The sequence below is a fragment of the Chaetura pelagica genome, unplaced genomic scaffold (assembly GCF_000747805.2).
Source record: "Chaetura pelagica isolate M959 unplaced genomic scaffold, ChaPel_1.0 scaffold45, whole genome shotgun sequence".
In the NCBI taxonomy this organism is placed as follows: domain Eukaryota; kingdom Metazoa; phylum Chordata; class Aves; order Apodiformes; family Apodidae; genus Chaetura; species Chaetura pelagica.
This window is the reverse complement of record NW_009953217.1, coordinates 1,534,045-1,560,073: the sequence shown is the minus strand read 5'-3', so window position 1 is coordinate 1,560,073 and position 26,029 is coordinate 1,534,045. Positions and strand designations below refer to the sequence as shown.

Here is a 26,029-nt window from a genome sequence, read left to right as displayed (position 1 = left end):
TTAATAGTTACATGCACAAGAGAAAGCCACTGCTCTTTAAACACCCCAATAGAAGAAAACCAGTTACTTGGCTTTAATAAACTACATTTGTTACTAAACATCACAAGGTGGCAAAAGCTTATAAAAGTAACCTAAATAGTGAAAGCTAAATTTACAACTTGCCATGCATGTACCTCTTTACAGACACAAACAGAACCTGGCAAACATTCAGCTACAAGACTAGAAAAACTTCAGCCTAGTTTACTGCATTGAGTCATTAACAATGGGTGGTAAAATATGCTTCTAAGTTCAGTGATATTAATTAGCACACATATCAGTCAGTGTAACAGCCATGGGACAGTAAGATAAAAAAGTTATTTTGAAGTAGGTGAACTCTTCTTTTGTCCTCCATTAATATCATATGTAACAGCAAAACAGTCTTCCCAGCAAGTAAGATCATCCAATATTGCTTTGATTTCAATGCTCTGCTATTCCCAGCAGGCTGGAAAAGACTCACTACTGAATTAATGTTTTGAATTGATCAATGGTTACAAGAGCTTTTTTTTTTTTTACATTTAAATATATTATGAATTTTTCTGCAATGAATAACACAGCTTATGCCAAACTTATAAACTTTAAAAGAAATTTAAAACAAGGGGACCCAAATAGCAGGTACCTACCTGAAAATACATTCACTAAATACAGAGGGTCTTTGACTCTTCGAAGTCCACATATCAAAAGGAACATATGTAAACTGTCTGTATCTGTAGGAATGTCTGTAACAAATAATTTTAAAGGTCTGAAACCAGATAAAAAAGCAGAACACTCAAAACTGCTTCATGAATGAGCACATACAGTGGTGAAAGCAGTTATAGGGTGGATTCTGAAAAAAATCTTTTTTTTTCCCCTCTGTTTCTTGCTGTTTCATCAATACTCAAGTGAGCTCAGTGGAGAACCTACCCATGGGCATCATTTTACAGGGCACAGGAGTTTATCTCTGGAGCCAGTGAATGTGCAGGATTTGGAGAAAAATCCAGTAGCCAGTATTCTTGAACACCAGAACCCAGCTTTGACTGATTGGGCAACTATACAAATCAGTGTGTTCCTCAATATTTGTATGTGTTAGAAGAATAAAGTTGTATCCATGTAATAACACCTATTTCAAGGATATAGTTAATTAATGGCTGTAGAGATTAGAGCTCTTGATCTGGCACTTTGCTAAGAAAAGATCAAATAAATGTCCCATAGTTATCTATCCCTAATACACCAGCACTGCTACAGAATAGTTAACTAGAACTTAAATTATTGCAAAGCATTTATTTTAACCTTATTGCTAAGAAACACAAATGGAAAATAATTGGGGAAAAAAACTCAGCCTGGGAGTTTTTAACATTGAATATCTCTCTTGCAAATACACAGCAACAACACAGAAATAATTTTGTAGGCTGTATTAGAAAAAGCAGATTCAATGTATGATAGTGCAGTTGCTCTTGGCTCTATGACAGCACAATTCATTCAGAACACACTTCTGCAAAAGGGTCACTACGTGATGAACTTTGGTAAAATGTGTTTATGATAAACCAACATAATTCACAAATTGCTGAATGAGCACATATAACAACAATATAATTTAATAAATACTAGAGGGGTTGAAATGTTCATATTTGATTTACTGCACTGGACAAATCAGTTTGCTGTCCTTCACCTATTTATTGGGCTCATGGCAAGGAGGGATGACGTATTATCTAACACTAGGCAGTTCAACAAGGAACATCCAAGTGCTGCTCTTCAGCAGAGGGAGAAACAAACAAGCAGTAATTCCCAACATACTCCACCTCTATTACCTTTAAAATTAAAATCCAGTTCAGGAACTTTTAAATGCTCCCTGCCACAGGATTCATTATTGAGTCTGTTTCATTTAACTTAAACACCTTGAGTTGTCAAGAGTGGCTGCAGCAAACATGGTAAGAAATATTTTACTGGTTATTGAACCAAGAAATAATTTGTAATTTATAATACACAAACATTTGGACTGGAAACACCATTTTTCTGGTGCAACAGGCCATTAATACTGTTTGTTTTTCTGACATGCAGCAGTGGTTTCGATTCATGACATAAGCTCACACAAAACAAACTACTGGAAAATGTCAGCAAAATTCAGATTGCATTTTAACTATCCATATGGAAGAAATATTAATGCTAAATTATGGACTCCCACCTATTGATGTTCAGCTCTGGCTATTTTGGAATAAACTTCAAGTTAGCAATGAAAGCATAGTCAGACAGCAGTGAGAAAGAAAACAGGTCTCCCTGCTCTCATGTGGAGACTACAGAATTATTGTACTCTTGATGAGACAATACACTAATCAACACCAACTATGCTTGAAATAACTGCTGCTTTTTATCTCCTAATGTCTTTTGGTTTCTATCTTGTAGCTTTTAGTCTTTTCATTTTATTAGATAAGGGTTTAAAGTGCTCAGACAATCAAAAGCCCTAGTAGACCAATTCTGTGCAGTCCTGACTGCTGTTCTGCTCCCTGTATGAAACATTTTGTAATTTGGATTTTGCCACTCAACGACTGTGGCATTTAAAGGTACTTCTCCCAAGAATCTAATCAGTAACAGTCTAATTATTTCACTAGCAGATTACCTAAAATATTTATTAATGAAAACAGCCCACTTGATTTACCTTTATTATTTTGAAAAGACATTCACAACTTTGAACAGTCCCTGCACTCTATCCCCTACATGCAACTTTACAAATCTTGCTTGTCTGTGATGAAATTTTATGCACTTTACTCTGAAAGAGCAGGTATTGGATACACTGGACTACAGACTGGATCCTACATGGCATTTCTAAAAACTGTCTCAGAAGAGCTAGCCAAAGAAGAATTTGCCTCTGCCATTCAATTTAGTGAAGTGAGACTAAGTTGTAGTTTTATTTTATTGTACGCTATAGATCTTAGTCATCACCTAATTCATTTTTACAAGGCAGACTTTCCCCACTCAATCCACTTAGAGGCACATAAAGTCATTCCTGAGAAGATTGCACTATCAGCACATCACTGCTACTGTTTAGTGCTGGGAGTTCACTTGTTCTCTGGCTACTTAAGATCAAACTTCAGCAGCACTTTTGTATCTTGTTAGCCTTCTGCTCAGTCACTGAAAATGGCTACAGTCACACATTAAGATGATGCCTGCATCAGTGTTTTCCCATCTGTTGCTCACTCAAGCCTTGCTAGCACCCCTGCAGTGGAAACAAAAGAAAACGGTAGCCATCTGTACAAGAAAGAAACCATTTTAGTGTGCTTTGTTCTCACAAGAATGCTGAAAAGGGTCACATATTAAGAGAATAACTGCAATAGCTGCTTTCAGTATTTGAAATAAGACTTTTTTTTCTTTTTTCTTGAGCTTAAACATGACTTTCAGTATATGAAGTTTTGCTATCATTCTGTCATTCCCAAATAGGCTACTTAATCTGTAAGAAGATACTGCTGCCTCATTTGATTCAGTTCTGAAATGGAAATACATCAATATGGCACAATCAACTGATTTTTTCTCTTGATACATTCTGTGTCTCTCTCCTGTCTGAATGACATGCAAACACCCTAATAACAAAAAAAAAAAATGCTGGTGTCTGTTTCTCCCCATTTCTGTTAGTGTTACAAAAGTAAAGATTTGAAACAGCATACTGTGCTTCATTATCTCTTAGCTTATGCATCCTTCTGATTGCTTCAGAAAGTAAATACAAAATGGAAGGGATTTGTTCATAATCACTGACAATAAAAAAAAGACTGCATGGTACATGTTTTCCAGCCATCCTTCACAATCACTCTACACAAAATGCAAGTCAAGTCTTGCCACTGTAATCAACTCCTTCAGAGTGTGTCATCTCCTGAAATCAACTCTTTCAAGTGTCAAAAATAATTCTTTAATGTCAGTAAGAGATGCTCCTTTAAACAGGGATTGTCAGTGTCTGTGTGTGGCTGTAGTCTGATTTGTTACATTGGCTTTATCTATAAAAAACAGCTGCACATTGGCCACAGTCAGTCTTGAGCCTGCTTAGCAGGTCACCTGTTTAGCAAGATGTGAGAGGCCAAAACAAGAACAGTGATTGATATGATTATGAAAACTCATTCCTCTCCTCAGATTGACAGTTTGCTGTCCTAATATGCCATGCAGGGCCATGGGGATGGTAACAAATGAACTACAGGCAAGCTGAGATCAGTCAGACACAGTGTCAGATTAGGACTGACATGGAACTCCCACAGTCATGCAATTCTTTCATGCTGGAGCAGAGGTGGTATTGCACTGCTCAGAACCAAAACACAGCAATGTAGCCTTAAAATTTCAGAGTAGAATTGCATGATCAAAAGAGTATCCAACTGCCATGCCAGTATATTTGTTGATTGTATTGGAACCTGGCACAAAATAGATGAAATGTGATTCACGTTCTGCTGACTGTCATTCAGAGTCATGGCATGGCTTGAGAAAGTTTCTCAAATCTAGACTTATCCATCTAGCCTTACCCATTCATCTGCAAGCAGATTTCACCATTGCTTGACATGAAGCAATGGCACTGGGTTGGACTTCTGGTAAATTGTTTTAAGGTCTTTAGTTGCAAGGCAGAATGAGAGAAGGGAGTATATTAAAAGTGGAAAACATTTTCATAAATACAACACTGGAAATGAGCAGTTTATTTTATACAACTACATTGGCTCCTAGTTTGTTTCTTATCTGAAACTGTGTAACTGTTTGTCACATCAACTATTTCACTATTATGACACACTATGATAGTTTACACTTTGACCTTTATAAAAACCTGTACTTAGATGCTAGGGTAGCAAAACATGAACAGACAGCTACCACAAAAGACTAAACCATTTCTAAAACATTAGTAAGGACATTGTTTTTCTAAGGAAGGCAAGAATAAGCAGAAGTGCTATCTAAACAGATTTTGAAAGATCAGATTCATTTAAATCCATCCCTCTAGGTACAACTAGGAAAAAAATGTAGTAATAATAGATGTATGGTAAAACAAAATATATTACTGCAAATCTTTAATCTTACTGAAAAGCTGCAGGCCTCTAAGTGAATGAGTAATATCCAGCATTAGCTTGCTGAGAGGTAAAGAAGCAGCTTGAGAACATCTTAAGTGAGCAATTTTCTCATCACTTGCTCAAATAAAGAAAACAAAAATATTTATCTTATTAAAAAAACTTCACTGTGGTTTTGTAGAGTGTTTTTGAAATCTCTACAGGGGAAAAAAAAATTAAAAGGAACAATATGATTTTTTATTCAAAGCTACTATTTTGGATCTGAACCAATAACCTCACAAACCAAAGTTCTTAAAAAGTGTTAATTCCTTAAAATCCAATTTGTACTAGACGTTAAGTATATTTTGTCAAGTATATCAATATTGGATTTACAGGATACAAAGACTGTTCATTAACATTAAAAACATTAAAATGGACTTTAAGTTGAGGATTATCAAAGATTTAAGATTAATTTTCCAATCCCTGATTTCAAGTTCACTTTTATGTTCTATGGACCTTTAGAGAACAATATTAAGTCCATATTACTTGGACTTAGTCACCTATTTTTTATTTTGTTCAGAAACACAATCTGATCTTCAGTGAAGTCACTGATGACACAGAGCTTTGACAATTATTAGCCCAATTGGGTCTTATTTCAGCAACATACTTAACCACCTGATGATCTCAAACATTTCTTAATGTTTTATGAAGTTGAGATTTTATTTTACAGAGCCATTTGTTTCTTAGAATTTAAGGGGGAGTAGAGGTAATAATGATATACAAAGTGTTTATATCACTACTTATATTCATTAGTGAATAACTGCTGATATGTTTGTGAAGACAGCAGAAGTTGAAAAAACCTGTTAACTTCCAGGGGCCAAGCTACTAATCCAGAAAAACTAGACTGCAAAATTCTCCAGTAATCCTTTTCTCCCTGTTTCTCATTATTTCTAGGAGATCAGACAACAAAAAAAGCTCTATGCTTTCAGATCTGATGTGGAACAGAGTTTACTGCTGCTATCATATAATTGTTCTTATGGTTATCTGTATACCTGCACAAACTTTTACTATTTAATTTTTCTTATAGCTTTAGAAAAATACAAAGCCTCTTTAAAACCCTGTCTGTGTGATGACAGGTTACATAGACTTTCCAAGCTCTCAAAATAGCCATGCTATGCAGTAGAAATTATCTGAGAGTAGAAAGATCAAGCTACAAAAGTATACTGCATATTTAATTTGATAATGCAATAAGTATTTGATCCTATGATTCTGTCACCTTCCAGGAAACCATTTTATATTCTTATCTGTTGGGTAAATGAGCTTTCTCAGTTCATCAGTATAGACTTTGTTAGCTATCTACATCTTCTAATCACATGATGTCTGTTTACTAGCATCTATATCTTACAAGCTTCAGCCACATTTCACTGAAATTAAAAGCAGCCTTTCATCACAGTGTGATGACATCATGCCTGTTTGTGATCTTAAGTAGCTCTGCTCCATCCTTGAACTAAGTTATTAGAGAAGATCACCCTCAGTTATTGCATTTACTAAGACTGGCTTGTTATTTTCTGTCAAGCAATTTGCAGCAAAAGCCTGAGCTTCCACTGTCTCTCAAGACTGTAGATTGGCACCTCAAATTGCTAACAAAACTGATTATGCTGTGTATAGATTCCTGTTATTATAAGCTCTGAGAAAAACATTTTGATCATCTGTTCTGATCTCCAGACTGACACAGGCTGTAATACTTCCATAAATAGTCCAAGTTACTAAATCTACAGAAAACATTGTCTTCCTGAAGTCTGTGTTAAAACCTGCACTTTGGGGTTTTTTTTTGGGTTGACTGCTGCTGCTCACAGTCTCTCACCCACATAAGGCAAACTCTGTGGAGCTGACTGCAACCATAATGCAAATCCTCTTTAAAAGCTCTTTTTCGTAGATTTAGCCAATAAATGTTTTAACAGCCAGGCACTGAAAACACTGTAGCTAAGAGCTAACACACTAACACTAGACAAACAAGACCTCTGCAACTCTCAAGTCTGTAAAAAAATACTAATTCCATGAAATTTGTACTGAGATTGTATTGCACTCATAATAACAACAACGAAAAACCTTTCACAGCACTGCTTCAGCTATTATTAGGCAACTGCTATTGATGTTTCTGCCCCAAACTATCAAATGAAGTGTACAAAAAGCTGGGACTCCTTAGCTTTTGCTTTAATACCATTCACATAAGGGGCTGGGGGGAAGTCTCCCACAATAACAAGTATTTGATCCATTCTACCACTCACTTAAATCTACCCTTAAATTCTTTTTGAAGCCATTACACTGATTTAAAGAGACTATTTAAGTACTGCTGTTATATTTAACATGAGTCAAATGTTAAAGTTCTTCCATGACCAAAAAAAATCAGTACAAAGAGTATTCATAAGAAGTCTGTTCTATGAAAATGTCTTGAAATATCCTGAAGAGCCTATTTCATTTTAAAGAATAACTTGAAAATGTAATGCCTGGTTATCAAGGGTGTTAAAACACTGATGCCTCAAATGTATTGTAATTTGTATGGTAGGGCATAGGCTGTTTCTTTACATTCAGTCCTGGGAGTCCTGGATTTGACAAATGTTTGAGGATACCACTAAAGATATAGGCAAGAGTCATCTAGAGAAATATCTCCACAAAAATAATTACATTTCTTTATATGTGGAATATTACTTAATGAAAAAAGTATTTAAAATAAAAAAGATCATAAAAGCCATGATGTGAAGAAGATTGGACAGCTTTATCTGCAGAAGAGCTAGGGAGTTTTTCAAGTGCACTCCATTGTGCAAGCCTACACTATCAAAATCATACACTTCTGAGTAAAACTGCCTTCTATTTTTTATAGTTCTCTACTGATTGCTGCAAGTTTAGTAGAATTTTAAATCCTTTGAAACTGCAAAATCCCAGAAAAGCAATTCAGTAGAAACTCCTAATTAGTTTGTGGTGCAAGAGAACAGCAGCCTTCCAGTACTTGAAGGGGCTACAGGAAACCTGGAGAGGGAATTTTCACAAAGAAATGTATTGATAGGATGAAGGGTAATGGTTTCAAAGTGAAAAAAGGTAGATTTAGATTAAATATTAGGAAGAAATTTTTAATTGTGAAGGTGGTGTGACACTGGAACAAGTTGCCGACAGCAGTTGTGGATGCCCCCAACCTGGAACTGTCCAAGGACAGGTTGGACGGGGCTTGGAAGAACCTGCTCTAGTGGGAGTTGTCCTTGCCCAGGCATAAGGGTTGGAACTACATGATCTTTAAGGTCTCTTCCAACCGAAACCAGTTTGTGATTCTATGATTTAAAAATGTGCCTCCAAGTGCAATATTGAAAGAAGTGGAAAGGAAGTTCCACCAGAGATGGACAGAGAGACAAGACTGATAAGTTAAACAAGATAAAACAGTAATAAAAAACCAATATTGAATAATCTCATCCCAGTTTTCAAGTTACTACTTACCAGGCACAGATGTTAGTCACATTTTAGTTTGCTTTTTGTGTACATTATGAATTATTGCACTTTTGCATTGGTAGACATTAGGAAAAAACCTGTAACATTAGATGAAATGCACTTTAGGGGGAGCTTCCCCCTCCTCAATCTGTTGACTGCACTTTTAATCATAAAATGGTTGGACATGAGATCCAATCAAGACTAAGGCTGTGCTAGCAAGTGACAAATCATTTCACTTCAGAAAATTATTAATCTTAGTGGCACTGTGCTTGTGTGCTGTGATTTACTGAGAACAAAATAACCTCAATGCTCAATTTAAAATTGGACACCAGTTTTGAATAATGGCACACATTTACTGATGTGATAAAGCAATTGACTAGTGAAGGTTCATTTGTAACAGAGGGAACAGCTGTACTATCAGAGATCAGATTGATGAACATAATATTGAGATACCTTTACCACAGTAAAATGCCTGCAAATTCTTTTGGGGAAAGGCAGCTGTACCAATTAAAGCATTGTCAAGATCAGGTGACAAAATTAGCTCATCTGCCTTACATGCCACTACTTGGGTGAAAACAGAGACAGGCTCAAGATCAAGCCCATGTGATAAAACATCAACATGTATCTCCCTTCTTCACCACTTCTTCATCTCACCTGCACAGTGTCTATCCCACAGCTGCACAGCTCAGAGTGCTCAGGTGTGGGTGCTTTGGTCTAATCTACCTTCTGAGGGACAGTGACCCACATGGCATGGCTATTTTATCTTCAGGTGCAATTCAGCCCGAGACACACCAACAAGCTGGAGGCAGTCTGGGAACTCTGCTAACCAGACTAGTTTGATTGATAGTCTGCCTGAATCTAAGATTAGAATTCCTTCATTTTTCATACCATTAAGCCACTTTATTACATAATCAGTTAAGCTTCACATTTTAAATTTCTTTCATCAATTACATCTACTAAGAATAAATCTAGTGAATATAGAATAGAAGGGAGTTTTACCTGAATTTTGTAGAAAACTGTACCAGTCAAATGTTTCACTGGGTGTAGTCTTAATTCCTGTGTTGAAAAACAGAGAAACACAACATGTCTGACTGCTCCCTGGATGGCTGAATTGTGTACGGTTCTTGAAGTCCTGCCCTAAGAAAACAGTATTCAGCACCTTGTGTGAAATCAGACTGAGGGTCCACTCCTAAGCTACTAACTACCACATATTTTGGAGAAAACTTTGAAATTCCTACTCTAAGGCATCTGGGATTTTTTTAAATTTTTTTTTTTAAGCACCAAATGAATTTTAAATTTAGGCTGAGTCTGAAAATCTGCCTCAATTTAAGTCAATGGCAAAAAGTTCAGCTTCAGTGAGGCCAGGACTCCAAACTTCATACACATTTCAGCAAAATATTTCTGGGGCAAAGAAGGTATATATACAAACACACAGGCACCAGACACATGATTCAAATAATTAGAAAGCCAGAATTGGTATTTCAAAACTCACCTTGAGTTTGGACATAGATTTTCTTCCTAGCATCTGGCTTTAAAGAAAAGGAGAAGAAAAGTAACTTTCATAGTTCACCATAAAAGATCTGACCAAACTTAAAAAACCACAGTGTAACAAAATGCACATAAGAATTATTTTCTTTCAACTATTATATATCAACACAGACCATTAGAAACATTTAAGTAACACCAAAATTCAACAAAGTCAGCAATTTAATTTACTATGAACATTTACAATGTCAATTAATCTATTTTGCAATTAACACAATTACCAAGTTAGTACAAACATATTTTTTAGTTTACCTCTGTATCCCTTCTCATAATCATTAGCCTGATAACTGCATACAAAATGAAAGTATTTCCCTAGACTAGAAAGACTTTCAACGTCAGAACAGCCCTAGTTCCAAAAAAATTCTAGTCTTGAAGGAAAAATTAGAGCTGGCTTTGAAACCACAGTCTACATTTACCCAAAACAGAATTTTTAAACACATTAGGCATGAAACAAACCCCACTTACATCTAACCTTTTAAAAAATTACTGTCAAATATGTGTAGACTTGTCTATACATGAAAAGGGGCCAGCAGTAGCTGCTGCACAAGAAATACTTTAAAAATACATATAATAAAGGAGGTAATTACTAGATTTTCAAAGTTACTCTTGAAATGCTACTATGCTAGTTACTTAATTTAGCTGATTAAATAAGCAAGGTCTTATTTAAATATCTTTCTGTAACTCCAACCACGAATTTGTGGAATACATTTATTTTCATTAAATCATGGACATATTCTTGGGATTCTTCCACACTGAAAAAAAAAAATAATCAACAAATCCAAATAACCAACAACACTTCTCAGCAAACAAGCCAGATTTTTGAACTCCAAGTACTTGTGCAAAGGTTTGTAGTCAGACAATTCCTACCTGTTCCAAAAGCACCAGTCACAAAGCCTATAGAGGAGTCAGCTAAGGAAGGTGTTACTCAACTGGTGTAGTCTCCAATGGATTTGCTCAATATTGCCTTGAATGTTTCAGTTTGAAACTACATTCTTTCAAGCAGTTCCAGTAATGCTATTGCTTAATTAGGCATCACAGTGTCTAGAAATGAATGACCTTTAGAGCACCAATCTTTGCTATCTTGAGACTACATCTTGCCTCCTCCTTGGTGCCAATGTCATTATGGAGAGAGGCCCAGACCAGCAGACTGTGACTGAGTCATCAACTATTTGCCTGCCATGGCTCTTTCTACAGTGCAGATGGGCTTTACCTTTCAGAAGCTATAATGGACTTCAGTGTTTAAAGCAGTTAAAATTAAGAAAAAAGGGCTAAAAGGCTATTTTATTACTTGACAGTTCTTGGTCCTTCTCCTACCCATGAATAAGTAGCATTTCAAATTAGATTGGATTTTCTAATCCTAAAAAAAAAAGCCCTACAAACAATGGAGACAGCACTGCAAGCTGGAGGCCAACCTCAGAATTTAAATTTGTAGGACAAGTGGGAGAGCTGAAACTCAGCACTAGGACACAGATGCAGCAAAACAGAAGGTGGGAAAAAGCAGATGGAACAGAGAGCATCTTAGGGCAGCCCTGCTTCCACAGCTGACATACTGCACAGTCCTGCCTCAAATTGGTTGGAGATAGGTTTTTAGTCCCCTAAAACCACCAAGTTCCAAAAATAAGCTTAAGTTAAACATCTGGTTTCATGCTCTGCTGGACCTTTAATGGCTTATAGTGAGTAAGAATAATCCTGCCAGGGCTTGGATCATCAAGAAGAAAATTGCAGGAACACTGTCTAACATGGCACACAGATGTATTCACACTTTATAGATCAATTTTCTGTTATGTTCTTTTTTTTAAATGGTCTTCAGGAGAATGGAAAAATGAAATTGAATGCTAATAAAACTGGCTTTGGTAATTCTTATGCACCAGTTTTATACTACTGAAATAAAACACTGACTGTAAGCACAAGATCTTTTACAGTATTTCAAACTCACTCAGAACACAGATTATTACAAATGTTGCATTATGTATGTCATAATTAAAGATAATTTATCCAAGGTAATAGAAAATAATTTGTTGGAAGATACAGCCCTTGAGCACAGTACAATTGCTCACATGTTCGCAATTTAAATTCTCAATTGGCTGTCTAACTAATAAAACACTCATTAGAGGAATAATACAGTTCACATTAGTGTGACTTAATATGTAAAAAGAGTTACAATTCTGTGACCTAGGTATGGAAAGATGTATTCATATTCTTCACTGTTTGAAAGTAAATGTGTGTCATTTGCTATCATCCTTTCTATGAAGATACAGCTGGAAAAAGAACTCAAAACTCCAGCATTTAAGACACAGGTCAGCAGGTGGTACTTCAGTTCAGCACTCCACAGACTTGCCTTCAATTCCCTGTCTGCCACAAACCTTCTCCAAAACACCGAGTGAGTCTCCTAGGCCTGAAAAACAAAGGTCTTTTTATCCCAGTATGTTGTCCCTTACTGTCAGCCAAATAGTTAAGCTTACCCTTCACTGGATCTGGTCGTCAATGCAGTTCTCTGTAATCCAGTACAAGACTTTAGCCAACAAGTTAGCTAGAAATATGAGCTTGCACAGCTGGGCCACCAAGCTGGATCAGCAAGTCCTGCTGCCTAGTCTGGAGTTTTTCACAATTTACCAGTGCAGCCTGAAACTATCCAAAAGCACTACCTGTGCTCAAATGACTAACAGCTCTTCATTGTCTTACTCTGCTCTTCAAAAACCAGGACTGGGGACTGAATACTTCAAGGATTTGTCTCAATTTTCCCCACTGGCAGTCTGCCATCAACTCAGCCACAGAAGGGTGAAAATGTTGACCCAGTCTATTTTCAAACAGGAGCATCAAATCCTAAAAATAATTGCACTGAATGTCTGAAGTAGACCTGCAATACAGCAGATGCAATGGTACCTACTAAGTGAAAAGAAAGAGAACCAACCATTATTACTGCCAGTTCTCTGCTGGCTAAATAACCATCTTAAAATACACTGCCAAATGAATTTAACCACTGTACCGTTGGATAAAAATAATTTTATTAAATATTTTCCCTATGTCATTTACAACAGAGTGTTTTGATTTGTTTTCAGAGGGAGAGATGAATTTTAAGAAAGTTCAGTGCTATTTATGTGCTACATATCTCTCAAGGCCTGTTCAATGGGGGTGTATGTCATCTATTGCTGGCTTAGCATAACCACAGTTTTAGCTCTGCACCTCAAGAAGTTAATTCTCTTCCCAGTGTTGACAGAACAAGTATTTTTTAATTATTCTTCCAAATTCTCTATTGCAAGGAAAGCTGTTTAGTGGAATTTTGGCATGATAAAGTTTATTAAATTATGCAAAAAGAAACAATATATGCATGTTGTAACAGGAGAGATAAGATAACAACAGCAATGATTAGTTTTAAATGTTACAGAGAAGCACTTCCTAAACTGCTGTAAACTCTTCAAATACTAAACAGCTTTTTAATGCCAGATCTATTTGACCTGCCAAAGTACATAAATATGAAATGTCTTCTCTGAAGGGAAAAACAGAAGTGGAGAAAATTAAGATTATTACAATTCTCTAGCATTATTTAGAAAACATTTTAGGAGAATGTACAGTTGCTAGGACTATAAGCATCACAATCATTACCATGTAAACATACCCACTCTGCTGCTGCCAGTTCCTTCATTTTCATGGTGAAAGCCACTGCAAACCTAGTAAAATGAACAAAAATAGCTGTGATCATCTGCTTAAAGTGGCTAAACGTAAAAACAGAAAAGTACCTCAGAAAAAATCTTTGTATGAACAAAGAGTGGAAGCTTCTAAGCATCATTTTTTATGGGAAAACAGAAAGCAGGCTTAATCCCTTAAAACAAATAGATTGTTTTAAGAAAAAATACTGGCAAAACAAATGATATCTCTTCAGGCTTTACTGCTTAGAGCTCTTTGGGAGATAAAGTGAGGACTTCTTATAGTAAGAGAAAAACCAAATAGTGAGAACATCCCCCAGTTTATCTAGATTAATATATACAGATGCAGTGTTTCTTGATTCTAAATCATTGCAAGCTGCAATAACCCTCTCCACAATCAGAAAGCTAAGAAGGAATCCTAAATTCAGTTAGCTTCATACTATTGTTATTTGACAACACCCAGTCCCTCTGTTTGCAACATCTTAATGGTTAGAGGTGAATGGACACACTGGTAAGTCACATAGTATTTTTTCCATTGGAGACATTATGTCATAATTTGAGGTCACAAAATTATAATCGTTCATTAGAAGTCACATAAATGCTGAATTATAACTCCTACTGTTATTTGTTGAAACAAGCCTTATTCCTATTTTTTTTTTGTAATGTCTGTTTTATGAATTCCACTTGTGCAACTTAACAGCTTTAAGGTTAATAAAGCCTTTGCAAACACTTGTTTTGTCAAGTTGCACAGGCTCCCTTTCCAGATTTTGCAATTATACTTTCAATAAATCACATTAACAAGCAGAAAAAGCTGTCACTCTTAAGTCTACAGAATACTGTTCAATATATAAATAAAAAAACCCAACACACTAGAGAAGTACAATCACCATTTAGAGGAATTTGATTAAAAATGAAACACTCATTATAAAGCTAGACAGTGTTCAATACTTTGTTTTATAAAACGTGTTGGTATATTGTAGTGAACAAGTAACCTACAATTCTTAGAATCTTACAATCAATAATGAAAACAAAAAATCAATGTTTCTTTCAATAATTAGGCAATTAATAATACCAGTGATAATATTGGAGAAGAGATCCATTCAGAACATCTTCTAGAAAAATTAATTACTTTTCCATCCATACTACCATATCTGAACCTCTGTGGTTATCTGCTTTAGATACCACCACTGCTGTGGTGAACAGAGACATCCTGAGCAAGCTTTGCTCAGCAAAGTATTTCAGTTCTGCTAAAGTGTGCAAGCAGTGCCACCAGATTTGATATGATGCTCACATTTTATAACATCTAGTACACTTAGGGACCCCTTTCACTTCTGGAGTGGTGACTCTTCAAAGTATTCGAGTCTCCAGCCACAGTATAAGTTCTGTGAGGCGGAGTGACCTGTTGCAGCAGCTCACTGCCACCAAAAAGACATCCTTCTCCTATCCTTTCACAAGCTGACTTATTAAAGTGGTAGAGAACTAACCCAGAAAATATAAGTCAATTTTACATCATGTAGTGAGTTAAACCTGCTCAGAAAGCAGTCCAGTCCTGCAGATGGAAGGGTGGATCATACAACTCCAAGCAAGAGGAAGGGGAAGGAGTGGAAGAGTTAGCAGTATAGTCCTCCCTCCCATGAGCGAGCTGTTACACTGGCTGCAGGTGAATCATAAAATAATATGTAGAGATCGTAGGGATTTGAAGTAGCCTGTCCTTTGTCTTCTGGCTTACCCATCTCCTAGTGTTTCTGAACACTTATGGAACAGTTACTAAAAGATCTGCCATTGCAAAACTGCAATTTCCTGTCGGAAACCTTCCCCACATGCTTTTACCTGGCTTCTCCTAGTACTGCTCCCATTACCCGACGTTTCTCTTCACATTTGATGTCTTCATTTACATCTGTCCCACCAAAGATGATTCCAAAAGGAATTCTGCTACCTACAAGGCAATGACAATGATGAGAAGTTGATCAACAAGTCAAGTTAATTACTAGAAGGAGACACTAAGACTGAAAACCATATTGATTAATACTTTATCATATATTTAAGCAAAAGCACTTCAATGCCAACAGCAGCTGGGTGTACCTGGACAAGGCCAAGGACTAATTAGATGAAAACACAAAAGCAAACAGCAGTGTAAAACTCCTTTCTAATAGTATTTATTTTTTGGGAGTCAGGTTATTTTTAATAACTGAGAAGTTAACAGTTCTCCCATTAAAGTATTCAAAACAGCAGGCAATGTTTACTGCAAACTATTAGGTGGTCAGCTTAGCAGCACATCAAGCTAACAAATATCAGAGTCGTGGTAGCTAATTATTATATGCAGAACACAGTTTTATATGCCAAAGGGGACTGCACTTTGCAAAAGAAACAGTCTCCAGTAAGACAGCAGGCAAAGTCTGTGTTCTGTGGACTTTACAGCTTTCTGTTAGCTGTAACAGATGAAGCCAAAGTTTCCTTCTGACTGTGAACAAGAATAAGCAGTCAGACTACACTGCCACTGCAGACTGTGTATCGAGACAGACAGAAAATAGGTGTTGTCTTCCCTTTTGTTGTTGGATGGAAAGGGAGAGGGATCAAGGACTCATAGAAAACAGTGTTCTCAGCACTGGACCAACGAGCAGGGCATTAGAGATTACTGTGTTGATGGAGGTTCTTCCTTTTGAGATATAACTGACATTGAACGTTCATGGCTGTGAAAACTATTGATGACATCTACAGCTACCCACAGTGTCTTAAGGGATGGAGGAGAAATGACAGGTTAAATTCAGTGAACTCTCATCATTCAAATTCATGGTTAAAAATGAGCAAATAGAGAAATCTTACAGGAAAAGGGGAGCAAAAGAAATCAGTTGGCAAAGACAGAAAACACACTATGTGTCTCACATTTATGTTTGAAAATTAAGTGAGCTGCAAGATGCTATTAGCATTCCTAATTTGCTCATTACTAAATGAAAGGACAAACAAACAGAACAAATGACTATTCACCATTGTGGCTATCTAAAGACTTTACTCAGCATTTTTAGATAAAATACTCTAATGTTTGCAGAAGAGAACTTATGTGTCCTATGTAAGCACCACAGTACTAATCTTCAGGAGACTGACTTTCTGTAATACTATATAAAATATATATTGCCTTTCTAATAAATAAAAAAGTAAATAGTTATGCAGTGTATTGCATGTGCTGATCACACATCCTCAGTCATGTATCCAGGATGAGGCTCAAAAGATTGGTAGCATGGTAGTAATGGTAGCATGACTGTAATGACTCAAATTCTTTAAGGTATTTCTTAATTTAGGGTATGGAATAATTAAATGTTACAAGAATCAGAAATGTCCTCTCAATCACTTCTTACTTCCAAGAAGGCTACAATAACTTTGACACTTTGACAGCAATTACACTACTTACTGTCTTGGGTTGCACATACTTCTGTTTCATTTCTGTTTCTGTTATTGCAGATGGTTTCTGGAACAGTGTGACTCTGACTTATTTAAATTACTGAGCTTTAGTAAATTGTTCAAGTATCAGACTTTGTAGGTCACTTGGGATTTTGAAAAGCTAATAGCAACAGTATTTGGGGAAATGCTATGCAAGTCAAAACTCCAATCAAGTTTTACAGTAAACTGTTAAAATCCAACCTTATTTTGTGTTCATTAAAAAACGGACAGTTTTAAGACACTCCATAAGCCTCATCCAAAACAGTTCTAGGTCTTGTCACAAAAACAATCATCTTTATATTCCAACAAGAGAAGTCTGAATATGTACGTTAGCAGAGATCATCCTACAGAACTATTTTTTAATTTGCATTCAGGCTTTCCTCATGAAATCAGAGCTCCATTGTAACAAGACACAAAAGCATTTCAGACATCATAATTCAGGATTTCCGAAAACCCACCAGCACAAATTGTGGGCAGACTTCTTAAATCTGAAAACTAGCACTAGATCTGATGAAACTATCAAATCATGTACCTTTGTTCATGTGAATAGATTTGTACAATAGGAATGTGATCTCAAAAATGGATACACACTTGTCATTTCAGTAGGTAAGTGTCTGTAATTTTGAAAGCCAGTGCTTCTAGTGTGTCATTAATGGCAGGCTAAATGTTGTTCTACACAGCAAGATATAATGGCAAATTTTATTATTTACCTAATAACATCCTGTCTCTTCCAGTTTAGCTGGCATGGATGACATCTCAAAGTTATTTCATGTCCAAAGAACTGACTCATTTTTTAGTAGATAAATCAAATTAGCCTCTCTGCTTGCTTCTATTTGACCTCAGCTATACTTAGCCAAGCCACTGTCCTCTGAAAGAACGTATTTGCTGAAAGTATCTTAATGTTAACCTAATGCTCTTATCTTAATGTAGTTGAAGTACTTAATTATGAAATGCACTATGTGCTTTAAAAGTACATTTATTTAGTTCTTTCCTCTCTGGATCAGATCTTCCGCAGAGAGAGATTTTCAGCATTTCTGGACAGGTGCTGGAGTGGATAAACAGAATAACTGAATTACATGTGGATTTATACAGTTATAACCATTGATAACTGTTTGTATTAATTCTCTTCTCTTTCAATACCATTTCAAAAGGTATTTTTATTGCAAAATAGAAAGAGGATTACCTTGCAGAAGTCTGCCTCCTTTATATAGATGAATGGCCAGGGCTGCATCAAACTTGTTTGCAGAGGTTAGATTTGCTACTTCTGTTGGACTCTCATAAGTGAAAGCATCTTTAAGAATGCAGACATGACCTGCAGCATGTAGATGATCCCTTCATTATTGGAACAAATAGAAAAAGAAAAAAAAAATATTAATGATGTAGGCATGCCAGTATATGAAATAACATTAATTTAAATGTTTTTTCATAATAATTTCTGCTCCAGTATTCACCTTTATGCTAATTTTGTCCAAGCAGCCATGGAGGAGCTATTTACAAGGGTTTGTTGGCTGTTGTGTTTTTCCTGGGTAATATTTGTAACATTCACCATTGTGAAACCACATTCACACTTCCACTCAACACAATCTGTATCCATTTTAAGGCCCACACCTACAAACTATCACCACCACTTTGGAAATCAGCAGAAGTCAAGTATGATCAGCATCTTTCCTGACTGAGCTTCAGCTCCATATGCTGGAAAGACTCCTTTCAAACTGAGTGTGTTAGACCTTGGTCTTAGAGATTCTCAGATCTGGAGAAAGGCTGCTGAGTGAAGGAAACACAAATATGTCCAGGTAATCAAAGCTATTACAAATACAGAAATGAAAAAAAAATGTTCGCAGGGGCAAAAAATATGAATGCATAAATAGAACTTAAGGGTTGTTCTGCTTGATTGTGGATTTAATTGCTTCTTGTCTTAGATTTGTAAAAGATTTGTAGAACAGGCACAGGATAATTGAAGTATAAGAAAAAACCTACACAAAAGTAATTACACAAATACATTCACAGTCTTTTTTTTAAAGTCTCAATTGATAAAATTAAAAAATAACCAAAATAAACCCTTCCTCCACTTCTAGTGTCAGCTTACCCATACATCTTTATATACAGTGGTTTCTCATATTAAAACATTGATTAAAAAACTGGCAAAGTCAAAAATCTGATTGATTAAAGAGAGCTTTACTTTAGGCATTCTGGTGAGCTTTGTTTTAGTCTTCTATTTTTTACTCTACACTCATAATTCCTCTTACTGAAAAAAGAACCAGTTATCAATGTTTCCAATGACATCAGCCAAAAAACATCTAGGAGAAAATCCATGCTTTGATAGAAAATAGCACACTGCATCTCTGACATGTAGTGTTTACATTTTCATTATTATAAAAAGACCAAAAGGATGTTTTCTGCTTATTACATATTGTTCCAGTTGACTTACTTCTCACAGTGTATTAATTGTTCTGGCATTAAAAGCCTGCTAGCTCAATATCTTCTTTGATAACGTCAGCTCTTTCCTTTCCTGATCATTTCATACTCTCCCAAGGAATGTAATTTTCTGTCCTCAGAAGTTAGTCATTACTGCAGAAATTGGTGCTAAAAATGTTGTAAAATGTCTTGAGGCCTTGTAAGGAATGTATTAGCACCATATCAGACAGAGCTCCATTGGCACAACATATGGTGCTGTATTTGCTCCTTATTCTACAAAGAAACTCATTTTACTTTTAACTTCACTCTTTGAAACAAAGCAATAAATTACTATAAGTACTAATAAATAATAAAATACAGCCAGATTGTAAGCTCCTTATTTACACTGTTGAGCAATTATTTACATCAGTTGTCCCATGAACTTGTACGAAGTACCCCCTTGCCTTTTGAACGAGGCTCTCAATTTATATCTGAATAATGATGCCCAAATCACACAGCTGTAGAAAGAAAAATCTCTGGGGCAACGACTCAGATGCTCGTGCATGTATTCCAGAATTTCACAGGTGCTCATTAAATAGACTATACGAATTTTTTCCCATCAGCATTCCAATTACCATAAATCACTATCATGTAGAAGCAATATGTTTGCATCTTACAATTAATTTGAAAATAACTCTCTCGGGACATCAGAAATCAAGAAACACACCTAGGAATTTTGATCTTAAGTGGTTTTTTTTCCTAATATACTAGGAATGAATATTTTGCCTTTTGTTCACAGTCTCCACAGCTCCAAATCTCACTGCTTAATGACAGTTTTTCTGCAGTAAATTGAGGGGGACTCTCTTGAGTGTTCCAAAGGCTCAAAAACTGTGCATTACCTCTGTTGCTTCAATTTTTTCTACACATGATGACTCAGGAGTATGTAAGAAAAATTGCATACATCTTAAGAAGGAAAAACTATAAATTATTCCCAGAATAATTTGCATTCCCAGATGTAAAGAAGCCTTAATCCCATAAACACAGCATTGAGTTCAATATTAGTCACAGACTTCAGATTATGCATCTATGGAAACATAATGTGCATAGAAGCAGAGTTACTGGGTAGTATATAAATATTGAAATTTACAGTGATATTTTTGTATTTTCTAAGTGACTTCTCATCTTTATAACAAAAAAAAAAAAAAGGAAAAAAAAAAAAAGCAGGCTATGATTTTCACACATATGCTGTTATCAAGGAACATGATAAGAAGGTGCTGCAAAGCTACTGCAGGAGATTTTTTCCAAAGGCTGATCTGTCTATGAAGTCACAAATGTCCCTGAATCGAGCCAAGACAGAGGAGATACATTACCCAGCTTTTCTCCTCCTGGCAACTGCATATTCACATTATTTTGCCATTTCATAAACAAATACTTTCTGAGTGAAAAATAAAAATTACACATCTTCTGCTGTCTGTGAATCCAAGACAACACTTAAAAGGCTAAATCTCAAGGCTACATTTTCTCTCTATCACTGTTTTGTATGTGGTAGATAAATTTCTTTATCTGGTTTTAATAACCAGTGAATATTGCTTGGATCCGTATCTTTCCCTTCTACACAAATGTCACTGCTTGGGGAGAATAAGATCTCTAAAATGGAGTTTGGCTGTCACATTCCAGATTTTGTGCATTTTGCTAGGAAGCAACCAAACAGGGAAAACTTCATTCATTCAGTAAGTTTGAAAGATCATTTCTTAATCTACTTTATCTAAGTCACTGCTTACACTGTGATATTTATATACATCTGAATATTGGACAAAATATTTCCCAACCTTTCTGATTTGATTTTTCAGGAAATTCCTCTTTTTTGAAAAAAAATACATTATTTGGAAATCCTGAGGCCTATAAGAGAAACTTATAACTGCTCTAAATCTATACTGTGTGCAGAGGGATAGTGCTGAAAGGTACAATCCTTTTCTGACATGTTTGCAATTTATTAAAGATTTCTACAGAAAAACAGTTTTCTCTAACAAAACTATGAACTAGCAGGTGATGTTTTATCATGTTTCATTTTTTATTTCCTACATTATTGACCAATACTTGTCACTTACCCTTCCCTCCTTCAACCTTAGTCTGCAGTTCTCAGGTCTACATAGATAGATACAGTTTTATAGTTCCAAACACAGCAGAGCTGAAGCTAAGACACAAGCAAATTAAAAGTATGCTTACCTCTAAAGTGTTGTACTTTTGAAACTTATTTGTTTTCTGTGATGTCTTCCTGTCAAAAATATGTTCTAAAATTCTACTGATATCTCAATGGAATTACTTGCAGACAAAGAACGTCTGATTTCCAAAAAGTTCTTGATAGGTAGATGCACTGACACTTCTTGAATGGTACAAAATAGGCTTAATCCAAAAATATTAATTCTCTCCTTCCCTAGGCTGTCTGTTCTGTAAAGTAGCTGTGCATCAATTGTTACATCTTTAGAGCATGATTCAAAGATTAAGTGAGCTGAGACACCTCCACTGCCTTTTCTGAAACTTGACCAGAGCTGAATACTCAAAATTCCCACTGACATGATGGAATTAGAAGAGGTAAAACCCTGCTTCATCATCTCAGAGACAAAGAACGTCTGATTTCCAAAAAGTTCTTGATAGGTAGATGCACTGACACTTCTTGAATGGTACAAAATAGGCTTAATCCAAAAATATTAATTCTCTCCTTCCCTAGGCTGTCTGTTCTGTAAAGTAGCTGTGCATCAATTGTTACATCTTTAGAGCATGATTCAAAGATTAAGTGAGCTGAGACACCTCCACTGCCTTTTCTGAAACTTGACCAGAGCTGAATACTCAAAATTCCCACTGACATGATGGAATTAGAAGAGGTAAAACCCTGCTTCATCATCTCAGTTTTCTCTGTAAATTATCTTATTTTTTTTTTTTTTTTTTTTCATACTTGTTAAGGCAATTTTTATATTTTCTTTCTTTCTTAAACATCTCCTTTAAACAACACAAATTGTGTTGACTTGAACGAAGCATCAATCAAATCCACTGTGAATAAGAGCAGAAACCAAAAATATGAGAGAAACTGGGGAGAGAACCCTTCAGTTGCTATGTCCTGAGGTCAGCTACTGTTCTTTTAAAGGACAAAAAACTTTGCAAAGTTTAATCCCTGCCTTATACATAGGTCTAGCCATGAAAAACATTTTTGGGATGCAGCATACATCAAGTGCAGGCCATGTAAATGATTGCATCTCAGTTCCAAAGGTGGAGGGTGGAGTGCCTGCCTTACAGCTGTCCTGCTCTGGGAATGGCCATGCAAACAAGGGCAGGAATTTACTGGTTCCTGTGCAAACCAATGTAGGGAGGTAAAACCTCTTAAAATCTAACAGGAAGAGAAGAGGACCTCCTGCTGTACAAATGCTCTTCTGTGTAATTTTAATGGCAGCAGATAGTGTAAGAGTAAATAGAAAATAAGTCGGGGCTCAGAATTACTCCAATAAATGTCTATGCTGAAAAATAATTGTAAAGAGGAATGATAAGCATTATTGAATTTGTGGGTTTAATTCTCTTGCAGTTGATTACCTGGAGATTTACAGAACAGCTATTTCAAGTGTCCCTTTTCAAATGAGAACCAAAACAATTTCTCCCTCTCTAAAATATATTTATATATTGACAAAATACTCAATACAAATCTTTCTAATTAACCAATTAATTCAAGATTTCTGTTCTTCCCTACTTCCAAGTAGTAAAAGATGAACAGAACATTTCAAGAGGCAGAGAAGATCCATTTATTTTCTTTTCTAATGTCTTTTTTGATCTAATTTCTCAGGCTGAAGAATGGCAGCCTAACCAAAGACTTGTGCTTAGTGTTTTGTTCTCTCCTCATTGCTCATACATTTCAAGGCGATTAAAGATTATGCAGATCAATACGGATACAGCCCAGAGCACATTCATTGCATCATTTGTTTCAGGGAGCTGATTCCTAGCCAAATTAGATTCTGGTATCTTTATCATCAGTTACTTTAAACTCAGGAAATTAATACCTTATTTATGGAAAGATGAAGCAGTTATAGGAACTGCTGTAATATCATAAACATAGTATACACAGTGATATTAAGCCATAAAATTAATCTATGCTGGCAAGGGTCCAACCTGCAGACAACTTCATTGTTTCATTTCTACTTAACTGAAAGTTGCCATTGTTCAATATATATAAAAAAAGATGGAACAAATAAATTAATAAGCACGTATGCAGATACAATTGAAGCCGAGTATGAACTGAGAGTGTATATTTTCTGTGTATAATACACAGACTACAAAGGTTACCATATGCACTCAACCTCAGGTATTGCAGATTAGTGCAAGAAGTGACATCCCCAAGACTTTGGCCATACATTTACAGTTTTGTTTTGGTTTTTGTTGTTGGTTTGGTTTTTTTTAATAGCACAAAGTCTTAAGAAAACCAGTGCTAGATAGAAGCATCTGCATAGGATGGTTTTAGTGATCACTGTCACTTGACTAGCCTTTTAGTCAGAAGGGCAGATTTAATTGCTAGCTAATAGTCTTTTTTTTCCCAATCAGACTGCTTCTTTTTTCCCCTGAATGGGCTCATTTTTTTATTATTATAAATAACATCCATAGTAATCCTAAATTATCAACAGAACAACATAAATTAGCAATAGAACAATGTAAGTTACTCTCAAACACTATTTCTGTTAGAATCCTTTTTCCACCTTTCTTGTGAATGTGAATGAAATTGACCTTCCACTTGTTACACTCTTTCTTTTTGAAGGTCTACGTGCATGAGGAAGCAGCATCCACTCTGTAAACTACACCTATAAAGCTACAGGATGTCAAAGCAAGTTGGTGTACCCTATACAGACCACTGCAGATGTGTTCACATAGCTGCATATGATTGCACCAAAGGGGTAACATGTTAAACCATCTGTCAACATCTGCTGCATCTCACCAAGTCTATATTCTTTCATACAAATTAGCTTAGGCCACCATGCATGAGTTATGGCTGGAGAAGGTTAACCAAAATTGCTGGTTACTGTGACTCACATCAAGACACCTTGTTAAACTACTGTGTTCTAATACAGTATGCTCACATGATCATAATCAAACTCAGCTTAGTTAGAAGACAACCTGAAATATTGGACATTTGTTTGGCTTATTCAGGCTTAGTTTAACTAGAAATAATGAAAAACCTGCTTTCCACTAGATTACCTTTGAATGGCTGCAGAATCTAAATGCTTGTCTGACTTTTTTTTTTTTGACATGGAAGATGAAGGTAAGTGAATGTTTAAGTTGTATAAGCAGAAGAAATAATCTAATGGAGAAAGAATGAGCATGAAACTCCCCAAGAACAAATTGTTTAGAGATTAAAGGAAATGCAGAATGCCACAGAGAACACCATACATGTGCCAACATGGACAGGTAAAAGAAAAATATATGTTATAAGCATAAGAATGTATTTGTTTTATCTTAACATTATTATTAAAAAGCAAAAAACTCCAAATTTCTCTGGCCCTTATACCATTTGCTTTCTATCTTGAATGCTTGGGTGCTGACATGAAGCAGCAGGAACATTCCATCACTATCTGGTACAATGCAGTAGCCCTGCACAAATCTAAGACTCAACTTGCTATGACACAACTCATGTGAGATCTTAAACAATGTCAGAGGATTATTTATATGTTTAACATTAAAATGTGATAATATGCAGATCAAGCTAATGGAAAACTTGTGATAGCAGAAGGCTATCCCAAGAGATTAATCCTAAGAAAAACAACTGAACTGCAAATAACTTTCACAGATCAGAAGCAACCACGTCCTTATTCTGGGCCTCAAGAGGACAAAACCATTGAGAAATTGTGTCATTTTTATGGTTACTTATTTTGTTTTAAACAAAGTTCCCATGCACAGCAAAGCCCTCAGAGATGCTGCCAGCCACATCCTTTTTCCACATCACAGAAAAGGTTAAATGGGAACATTAAGAATATTTATGCAGCTCTGTCAGCCCCAACAATTCCAAAGCACTACAGAATCACATCCGTAATCTCCCTGAGAGCTGCGTGTTGAATCCCTTCAGCAAGGACTCTGACTGGAGAAGCTCTTGCACAATTGCTGCTCTAGGATGGCTCCTGCATGGACCCTTATTTCAGAGCTCCCAGAGCCTTCTGCTCTTCGCATGGACTTATCATCTTACTCTGGGTATTTCCCACAGCGGGCAGCCCTGAGGAAACCCACTGATAAGGCCGGCTGAGCTCCATGGGGCAGCTGGTGAGGCGGCCTCTGGTCAGCCCGGGTCACCCTGCAAGTGAAGCTGCTCCTGGGCCAGCAAACTGCCCTGACCAAATAAGGGCTTGTTTGTTTCGGACGGGTTTTTTGGGGGTCAGGGGACGAACCCCTCGGCTCCCCCTCTCCCTTACTCCCCAGTACCACAGGCAAAGGGGAACACGTTGCCCAGACAGAGGCACCAAACCGCAGCGGGGGCCCCCCGGCCAGCAGGCCCCG

The 26,029-nt window shown here is 36.3% G+C and overlaps 1 protein-coding gene across 1 annotated transcript in view; it reads right to left on the bottom strand.

Moving 5' to 3' along the window:
* Nucleotides 1–26,029, bottom strand: part of GLT1D1 (glycosyltransferase 1 domain containing 1) — a 44,309-nt gene that overhangs the window by 17,844 nt on the left and 436 nt on the right. Inside the window, exons 2-7 of the mRNA XM_009997685.1 lie at nucleotides 18,300–18,448; nucleotides 15,512–15,617; nucleotides 13,654–13,705; nucleotides 9,985–10,021; nucleotides 9,492–9,548; nucleotides 660–755 (exon numbers count right to left, since the gene is read on the bottom strand). Coding sequence (XP_009995987.1) covers nucleotides 660–755; nucleotides 9,492–9,548; nucleotides 9,985–10,021; nucleotides 13,654–13,705; nucleotides 15,512–15,617; nucleotides 18,300–18,448 — 497 coding nt within the window. The remainder of the gene's footprint in view (nucleotides 1–659; nucleotides 756–9,491; nucleotides 9,549–9,984; nucleotides 10,022–13,653; nucleotides 13,706–15,511; nucleotides 15,618–18,299; nucleotides 18,449–26,029) is intronic.